This window comes from Pinus tabuliformis, chromosome 7, assembly GCF_031772625.1.
Source record: "Pinus tabuliformis cultivar Carrire ecotype Pingquan chromosome 7, CPIR1, whole genome shotgun sequence".
Lineage (NCBI taxonomy): Eukaryota > Viridiplantae > Streptophyta > Pinopsida > Pinales > Pinaceae > Pinus > Pinus tabuliformis.
In genome coordinates, this window is record NC_142293.1 from 190,379,099 (window position 1) to 190,389,281 (window position 10,183).

Below are 10,183 nucleotides of genomic sequence, written 5' to 3' on the forward strand. Positions count from 1 at the left end.
GCAGATTTTGACCTCCAAAATAGCTCGGTCAAACTTGGTCAACTCGGCCTCCAACGGCTAGTCAAATCAGCAAAAAACAATCCCAAAAAATCCAATCAAATCTGGTCAACGGAATTCAATGCTACAGCAAACCCTTCTGCAGTCAACGTTGGTCAAACAATGGTCAAACAGCCTCGATTTCTGCGCCCAGAAATGTGGCCTACCCGAACAGAGATCCCCCACACAAAACCACAGTCAAAAAAGGTCAATGCAAGTCAAAATAGCCCTCCTGCAACTTCGGTCAACGTTGGTCAATACAGGGGAAGAAAACCCTTCTCTTCTTCGCATGTGTCGAGCGCTACCTCTGAAATTCGTACCCAATCAACAAAGAAGAGAGAAGAATGAGTGTGAGTGAGATTCAAAAATGAGGAGGAGGCTCCTTGTATTTATATGCAACGTTAACGTGCAATTTTGATGGTTGGCCGACCTTGACAATTTGTCCATAATCAAAATAAATTCATAGTTTTGTTTATACATGTCAAAATGGGATGATCTTTAGATCAATCCTACACCTCTCGGAGAGAGGAACCCAATAAAAATATTTTTTGCCTCATATGAGTTGTCCAAAGGTGAAGTTTGGCCCTAATTGCCAAATTTAACACTCCATCTCAACTAGGGAGAACTTCACCTGCCAAATTGTCTAATAATTTGTACCATCCCTGCCTTTGCTCTGTTGAACCATGAAGAAAGAAGAAATGATCGAGAATGTATCATACCATTCTCCACTGACCCGAAGTTAGTCTCCAAAAATAGAAAGTGTGTCATACCACTCATTATTGACCCGATATCAATTTCCATTGATCCCAGATCAACATCATCATCTGTTAAATTTTTGGTATGTTCTATGCTAGAGCAATTTATTTAAATTTTCACAGTTAGCAATCACATCAGCATTAAGATAAACTGCAGATAGAACATAAATATAAATCGCAGAAGACAAGCCAAGACAAGAGGACACAAGATGTGGCGCTAGCCAGGGACAAACCCCACAATGTGTGGGGAAACCCTTTGATCAAATCTTCTTTTATCTTCAAAGTTCAGCAGAGAAAGAGAGAGAGATAATACATTTACAACAGAAGTCAACACTTTGACTTATCTAGATCTAGCATAGATCATTTCGTATAACGATGAGATCAGTTGAAGACATTCTGCTTCAACTGATTCTCCAAGGTGATGGCTTCACCTATTGTAGTGTTGCACCTCGTCCATTTGCCGCACCTTACCATGTAGCACCATGCTGCCCCATCACAATGCTGGATCTAGATGACTGAGCTGCTCTCATCTTGATGTTGCTCATCATGTTGCATCTTTCCATGGTCTCATCCACCATCAAGTTGCCCATGCTCATGATTACATTTACTATGATGTTGTCCATGCTCCATGCATCATTGTGCTACCCATGCACATGATTACATTTACCATGATGCTCATGATCTCATACATCATGCATCATGTTGCTCATACTACCCATATACATCATGTTGCTCATACTGCCGATGCTGCTCATACTGCCCATATGCATCATGCTGCTCACACTGCCCATATGCATCATGCTGCTCATACTACCCATATACATCATGCTGCTCATACTGCCCATATGCGTATATATGTTCATTTGCAGCGGATGTGTTATATATCAGTCTCCGCATATACATAGCAGTGTATTGCCATGACTGTGTTGTATACATGACATGCGTATACATAACAGCGTTGAGTTTTCTACATATACATAATAGCGTATGAGTTTCCATCATAGAACAGTGTATCGATTGTCTGCTCAACGTGTAGAGACTGCGTGGTAAGGTCTTTATTGAACAGCGTATAGATAATGTGGATAAGGTCCAGCGTATTGATTGATTGCTCAACGTGTAGAGACTGCGTGGTAAGGTCTTCATTGAACAGCATATAGATAATGTGGATAAGGTCCAGCGTATCGATTGCCATGACTCCAGCGTATATATAAGACTGTCCAGTGATTACATTATAGCACAGCGTCCAGCATTTATATAAGTATATGACTATCCAGCGTTGACATACATGCGTTCCGATGTTTCCAAGGCCGCATGTTCCATCGCTGCATATAGACCAGTATCATTGATCCCAGATCAATGGAGGTCATCCTAGCATAGGGAGTACGGTAGATACAACGATGCGTCCATCGATAGAACTATTATGTTCCCTATCCTCATTTCCCTGCTCATTGATTAGATGAGAGGTACTTCCCATGAGTCCCAGACTGTATGGGTAGGATGCCTCGACAGGAGAACTAATCATCTTGTCCACAGGAGAACGAATAATCCTGTCCAGTGGATGCCACGGAAAAATAATCATCCTGGCCTACAGGAGAACGAATCATCCTGTTCCACAGTTGCCACAGAGAACGAATCATCCTGGCCCACAGGAGAACTAATCACCCTGTTCCATAGTCGCCACGGGGTATCACAGGGGAAGGTTGAACCTGTCATCCTGTACATAGTGCACCACCAGAGGAGGGTGAGTCGCCCTGTGGTCGTATGTTGCTCCAGTAAGTACCCCAAGTCCCCCAGAGCTCCCAGAGCTCAATGCATGCAACATGTAGGATCCTTTTAAGAAGGTCTCTTAATGACTCCAAGTTGTTCGGGAAAGTCACAGGTTTGACCTTTCCCCGGGGCTTTGACAAAATGTCAGCAACCTGTACATCAATCTCAATGTGATGGAGCCTCCCCACTCATCGACTTACCATATCCCAGATAAGGCAGTATCTGATGTCTATTTGTTGGAGCAATCATCAAATACGAGATTCCTCAATAATCGAATCCCACCTCTGGTTGTCACAAAGAATCACAGTGGTCTTCATCATGTGTACAAACAACTCACTTAAGAGCTTCTACAACCATGCAGCTTCACATGAGATCATACTCGTAGCTATGTAATCAGTCTTGGCAATGCTTATAGCAACCGACTTCTGCTTCCTACTCATCCATGATACTAAAGCAGAATCCAAAGAGAACCAGCACTAAGAAGTGCTCTAGTGATCCTCCACATTGCCTGCTCAATCAACATTCGAATAATCATGCAGTTTCATATTTCTGGCAGTGTATCTCAATCCATGAGAGATTGTGCCCCAAAAATATCTCAGAAGATTCTTGACACCAATCCAGTGAGACTCAACCAAATATGAGCTCACCATGCTAACTGCAAAACATATGTCCGGACAGAAGTTCACCAAGAACATCAATGCGAATGAGTTTATGAAACTCAGAGGCATTTCCCAAATCTGGTCCGACATCACTACCATATAACTTTTGAAAGTTAAGATCCTCGAGGTAGTCACAGGCTTGCAGTTTATCATTCCACATCCGGAATCCAACTCCCTCTTACTTTTGCAAATGAGAGGGTCTGCACCTGTCAGAAATAGGTCGTCCTCATAAGGTGCCAGTATGAGAGGTCTATCATCCACAATCTTCGGGTAATGGTTTGGATCAGTTTCGCTCCTAGTGAATCTCAACTTCATCAGACAGCTATCCATCCTCTCATACTACGCCCGGGGTGTTTTGCTTCAAGCCATAAAGGGCTTTCTTCCACCTGTATACATGAGATTCCTGATTATGAATCTCAAACTCCTCGGGTTGTTCCAAACCTGTGGACCTGCTGCATGAGGGGAATGGTCCCCTTATAAGATTTTCCTTCGGTACATCTCAAACATGTACCTTCATGCTCCTTTTGAATTCAAGCATCCCTGTCACCATCTGACTCACAGACCTCTGATGCTATGTGTCAATGGACATGGTCCCCAGTGGACTTCCTGCAACTTGATACAACCCTGAACTCAAAAACATCTTTGAAAATTCTATTTTCAAACACGTACCTTTCCATCGATGAGTGCCACCCTGTAACTTTCGACTTCCATTGCTGAAATGGACACCAAGTTCTTCTTTCGATCAGGTACATAACAAAGATTCTGTAAATGAATCGAGTTACCCTCATTCAATTGAGGGGTAACATTTCCTACACCCTTTTCAAGATAGGTGGCATTGGCTCCAAGTATAATCCCACGATTGTTTCCATCTCTACCAAATTAAAGAGTGCACCCATCTATCCGATGGAGTGCCTTGAAGCACTACAATCTATAAGCCAGATTCCCAAAGGATAGGGCCAATACAACATAACGCTTCTTTATCTTATCAGAAACAACATTTGATTCTTCATACCTGGGGTTCCTTGCTTTCTATGAAGAGTCGGTCATTTCCTTGATGACCTACATTACCTGTCATTCCTTTGATCATTGAAGATGTCCCTGTTTTTATCATCATCAAGTGATGTGTCCCTTCTATTCGGACACTCCTTTGCATAATGGCCAAACTAGTTATCTGCCTTTCCTTCCACCCTGAGATCCGGTCTTTCAATGAAGTGATCTTTAGGTAGGCCATATTCCGCTGCGCCATTCTGATAATATTCTCTGCTTCAACTTCACCCTTGGTGAATTTGAAGAGGGATGAGGAATCCACTGATCCCAACTGTCTTTGGTGATTGCTCTTTCACTCTTGCTTGGGCATTATCTTCACCTCAACTCTGATACCATGTTAATTTTAAGTATGTTCTATGCTTAGAGCAATTTATTTCAATTTTCACAGTTAGCTCAATAGCTTTTCCAAATTAGCAATCACATCAGAATTAAAGTAAACTGCAGATAGAACATAAACATAAATCGCAGAAGACAAGCCAAGACAAGAGGACACAAGATGTGGCGCTAGCCAGGGACAAACCCCAATGTGGGGAAACCCTTGATCAATTCTTCTTATATGTTCTTCAATAATTCAGCAGATAGAGAGAGATAGAGATAGTACATTTACAACAGAATTCAACACTTTGACTTATTACATCTACATGAGATCAGTTGAAGACATGCTACTTCAACTGAGTCTCCAAGGAGACTCCTTCACCTATCATAGTGCTGCATCTCGTCCACTTGCTGCACTTCACCGTGCTGCACCATGCTGCACTTCATATTGCTGCTCTTGTCACTTTGTTACTCCAATCATTGAGCTGCTCTTATCACGGATCTGCATCTAATGTTGTACTCATTGCTGATCTGCACTCAATGCCTGCTATGCTATACTTGATTATCAGTTGCACTTGTCACTATGTTTTCACCCAATCATACACACAAGGCATACTCAATACATCATCATGCTGCAATGCCTTGTTGCTACATCATGTTGTTGCTATACTTCTGTTGCTTCAACATGTTGCAACACCTTGTTGCTACATCATGCTGCTGCTATACTTTTGTTGCTTCATTATACTGCCATATGTATATCAGCCTTAGCTGCTTGCTATGGCTTGCAGCCTAGCAAAGCAGCTAGGCTATAGTTCCAGATTCCTTCAAGCAGACTCAAACTAAACAATCCTTCTATTGTCATGTTGTCACCTACAGCAATCCGAATTTATACTGTGAATAGGTGCCATCTTTTGCTGCGGATAAGGAGACTCTTCATTTGCTGCGTATAGGGTGGAATGAGTGACTCCTCTAATCAGCGGATATGATCACTCTTTAGCTGTGAATGAAGGCTCAAAGGATATGTTGATTTAGGGCATCTTAGGACAACGTATAATGGCCTCCTTGAACAGTGAATAAGGGTTGCGTAATAAGAACTTTTGGGACAACGTATGAGGGACACCTTCATATTACGTATTGGTATTCCTCTTGACAGTTACAGGTCTCCTGTTTAACTGCGGCCAGATCTCTTTGTAAGACTTGACTGCGGCTAGGCATCATTATGACAGCAGCTAGGTCCTTAGATGACTGCGGCTAGATGGTGGCTAGATCCTTCCCTTGTTGCTGCATATATACCTTCATGGATTATGTATTGAGCCTCCCTTTAACTGCGAAATTAAGTCTCTTATAGACTACGTATGAGTGCCTCCCCTTGCTGCCTCAGATCATCATTAACTGCGGTCAAGGGCACCTTTAAATGCTACAGCTAGGGCACCCTTAAATGCTTCGGATAGAAGTTTCCTCTAGTTGCATATAGAACCCTCATTACTGCGGCTAGGGCATCATTCTTACTTAGTCCAGCGTATACTCTTAGTGTCTCTCCTTCACCAAAACCCAAAGACGTGGAGAGGAGGAGATCACATGAAGAGTGTGTGTGACAAATGACTTCAAGTCCTCTTCTATTTATACTAAAACGTAGAGGTTGAATAGACATGACTGTTGGGCTTCTGAGCCTACATAAGTTGTTGGCCGACTTGACAATTTGTCCATAATCAAAATAAATTCATATCTTCATAAATACTTATCAGAATCGGATGATCTTTAGATCAATGCTACACCTCTCGATGAGAGGGATCCAAGAAAAATATCAGCTACCATAAATAAGATGACCCACATGGAGTTTGGCCCTAGTTGCCAATTTTAACAGTGAATCATGACTAGTACCACTGATGATATTCCTACCTATTTTGTATCTACTATATTTTGTATTTTCCAGTGGCATTCCCTCGGTATCTATGCAATACATTTTGATTTTGATAACTTAATGAAAAATCTGCAATTTCTGGTTTTAATATCTAAGTTCTACTTCTAAATTTCTAGTTTTATTTTACCAATCATGATATTTCTAGATTTCTAGTTTCTTAGGTGCTTGACCGATTTTTAATAACATGAACAATGAATATTGAACTATGAACATCATTGATGTAGTAAATTAATGAACTAACTAGTTCTAGGATCGTAAATACTAAATTAGTGAATTACAAAATAGATATCATCATGATTCATATTTGTAGATGTTTTAATTTCTAAAAAATATGGATCAAGCACTATATATAATGTGTCCCACGTGTCCTATTTATGGCGTTGTCATGTCTCGTGTCGAATACTCACATTTACATGTCCTCCATGTCCTGTGTCCTTGTGTCATGTGACTTATAGTTGCATGGTGCTTAATATTTGTTGTTTAGTAACTAGCTCATTAACTTTCTAGGCTGCTAGAAGATTTGGACTTTTTGTTATTGGTAGATGATTGATGCGAAATTTAAAAAAAAAAAAAAAAAAAAAAAAAAAAAAAATTCATGTAAGATGTATTGTATGTATTTTTTATCATGTTAACATAAGCATTTTATTCATGCGAAAAAGATAGATGGATGCAAACTTGTTTTTGGCACAAAAATGCATTGTATATACTTTGATCATATTAACAGTTAAGGAAGCATTTGATTCACCAAAAAAAAACCAAAATTGACGCAAGCCTTTTTTGGGTTATACTTTGATCATATTAATAAATAAAGGATTATTCACCAAAAAAAGGATGTCAATCTCAAACCCTGTCCAGTATATCTTGACCAAATTCTATCTCATGGAGGTGATTATTAGACCCATAGCTCTCTATGGCTTTGAGATCTAGGGACCTAGCATGTTGTAGACATATTTGACTAGATTGGAGGGAGTATAGACCTTGCTTCTTAGACATCATCCAATGTAAGTAGACAGTTCCACAACCCATCATTCAAGCAAAGTTTCAGATCCACCCTTTCCACCTTGAGGTCATTTTCCGCTTGCTCCTCAAAGGTTCTTGCCTTAGATCCTTCCCCAAGGAGAGGCATCTCGATTTTTTTAGATGATTACTATTTCTCCATAACGCCTTCCACCGTTAATTTCAGATTCTCCCTAAAATGAGCCACGCCATCTCTTGCCGACTAGACAGGTATCGAACTAGGCTATCAGAAAGGATCTCTATAGATTGCACATTTAGGTCACTTGGGGATCTCACCATCGACGAGCCTAGGCTCGAAGATGTATTTCTATCTAGAGCTCCTTTTGGAGCTTCGTGATGTCATGATTGTCCACCCCCCATATACATGAAGACAGTGGATGTACTCGCTCAAGACCCCTTTGGGACAACTTTGGATCGACTCCCCATCAACTCCAAATAGAGACAAATCACCATATGCCATGATTTGATAGGATCTACCAAATGTGCCACCTTCAAGAGTTGGTCCCCTATACGATGAGATCAGAGAGCACAAGTACTGCCTTTATAACTCAGGAGGCTCCCTCCCTACTTTCTTTCAGTACCAGGATCAAAGATGCTTAGCCCTCTTCATCAAGAAGATTTTCAGCCACAAATCTCAACCTCTACATGCCATATCTTGCTGATCCATCAAATTGGAGCAACAAATGGTAGACAGAGTTCCAAAGCACACCAAACAACAACATGGTAAGAGCCTAGGTTTCGTCTCAACCTCCCCATTGGGGGACCGCTCAATATTAGTGAGATTGGCTTGGAGATGTTGGAACGTACATCAGACCACACGTTCTTGGAGCATTGGAGAGATCAGCTCCAAACTGATCTAAAGTAGAGCACGCCCTGCCAATCAGACTAACTCCCAAATCCAGAAGAACAACCAAAGATCTATCTGAAGTTTCCTTCGTTCAACATCTGATATTAGAAGTATGTAGCCAGGATCCTCATGGTTATACTAAACTCTAACAGCGAGGCAGTGCCCAGTTCACCCCCTCGCCCCTGGCTATTTGATTCAGGAGACCTTGACATCATCGATCCCATCATCCAATCTGCCTCTCTCACTCTCTCAAAAGGTTTTGTGCTGGGTTGTCCACTTTCATATTTGGACAATCTCAATAAGCGTTTTATCCCCGTACCTTCACCACAATTTCATTCATATATGTTGGTTTTTTTTTTCATATTTTTGGTATTTTTTTGGAGTTGTGGTAGTATTTCTACATTGTATTCCTACTGGTTGTACTCTTCAATTCCAATGACCTACTTTTGCGGCCATTCATTGGACATGAAAAAAATTATCTTATCTCATCTGGACATATACACCCTCTGATAATGTCAATTTGATTTGGAGTTTTAACCAAGCATTTTATCCCAAGAACAAAAACAAAAAACGCAGGATGTCAATCTCAAACCCCGTTCACCCAACATATACACCCTCCGATAATGTCAATTGGATTTGCACGTTTAATCAATAGATTTATAATGTTGAATTCGTGAATGAGATCCGTGTGTGTCTTAAATTCTGAAAATAATGACATGAATTAGAGTAAACGAAAAAAAATTAAAATGATACGCACCTCGCCTCCTAAGTAACAGAGATCACCGGATGAAATCAAAGAAGTATCATGAAAAGCCGATCTCCCGAGCACGCGGACCATCTGGGGTTCGACCATGTGTTTCCCTCCCAGTATTTTCAGAATCGTGGTTTTCCCTGTTCGAGTATAAATTACGAGAGGTCAGGGGATCGCGTCACAGCAGTATATAAAAAGGAACTGAATTGAACTGGAGGACAACTTGCCTGCTCCGTTGGCGCCCACCAGGAGGCAACGATCCCCGGACCTGAGAGTAAGCGCGAAATTTTGAATAAGAGGCTTAGCTCCCAGCGGGGGATGGCCATCTATTCCAGGATATGTGAAATTGAGATTGTTGATTTCCACTGTCACATTTTTCATGCCATCCACCATCATGGTTTCTGCTGCTTCTTCTGGAGGAGCTGGTGGTTCTCTGAGTGTCAAGGTCAGGATCCATCTCATGCTATTTCATGTCGCTTCGATCGGGAATTAGGTGAGTAATCCACTTTCAAGATTACGAAGTTTGCCAGCGCGTAATCAAAAGTATGTTTATTTTAAACGTTTTGACTGGACCTGTGGTCTGCCTGTAGACACGCACTAGGGAAGTGAATGGACATATATTTAAAGGCTTATAAAGCTTCTGAGCGCGTCATCTCTAAACGATTTGACTAGTCCATATGGTGTATCTTTGGACACGTACCACAGGTTTTAAAGCGTGAGTTAGCTAAAATTTATGAGTCTACTGCGGCGGAAGAATGGCCAAAAGTGGCCCGAATCCATGTCAAAAAGATAAAAAAAAAATTAGATATATTGTGTGAATTTTATTTTTATAGTGGAAATAAATTTAATATTATAAAAAAATTGTGAAACAACTTAAATTTTTAAAACTTAACAACTATAATTTGGATTTACAAAAAAATTTGTAAAATTTTCTCTCAATATAATTAAAATTTACATAATTTTTTGGACAATTCCTCCGACTAATTAAACTACGGCAAAATGTATAACAAAGCAAGTCATTACTAACCGTAGTGATTTGTTTGGGAAACCATAATTTTATAGGGATCA

The 10,183-nt window shown here is 40.7% G+C and overlaps 1 protein-coding gene across 2 annotated transcripts in view; it reads right to left on the bottom strand.

Moving 5' to 3' along the window:
- The window catches only part of ABCI20 (non-intrinsic ABC protein 9), a 92,564-nt gene extending 82,855 nt beyond the window's left edge, over positions 1 to 9,709 (bottom strand). The window contains exons 1-2 of one of the 2 annotated variants that reach the window (XM_089457950.1): positions 9,343 to 9,709; positions 9,122 to 9,255 (exon numbers count right to left, since the gene is read on the bottom strand). In XM_089457950.1, the coding sequence (XP_089314076.1) occupies positions 9,122 to 9,255; positions 9,343 to 9,577 (369 nt within the window). In that variant the 5' untranslated portion in view covers positions 9,578 to 9,709. The remainder of the gene's footprint in view (positions 1 to 9,121; positions 9,256 to 9,342) is intronic. The other variant, XM_089457949.1, reaches the window with a different exon arrangement.
- Between the last annotated feature and the right edge of the window lie 474 nt (positions 9,710 to 10,183).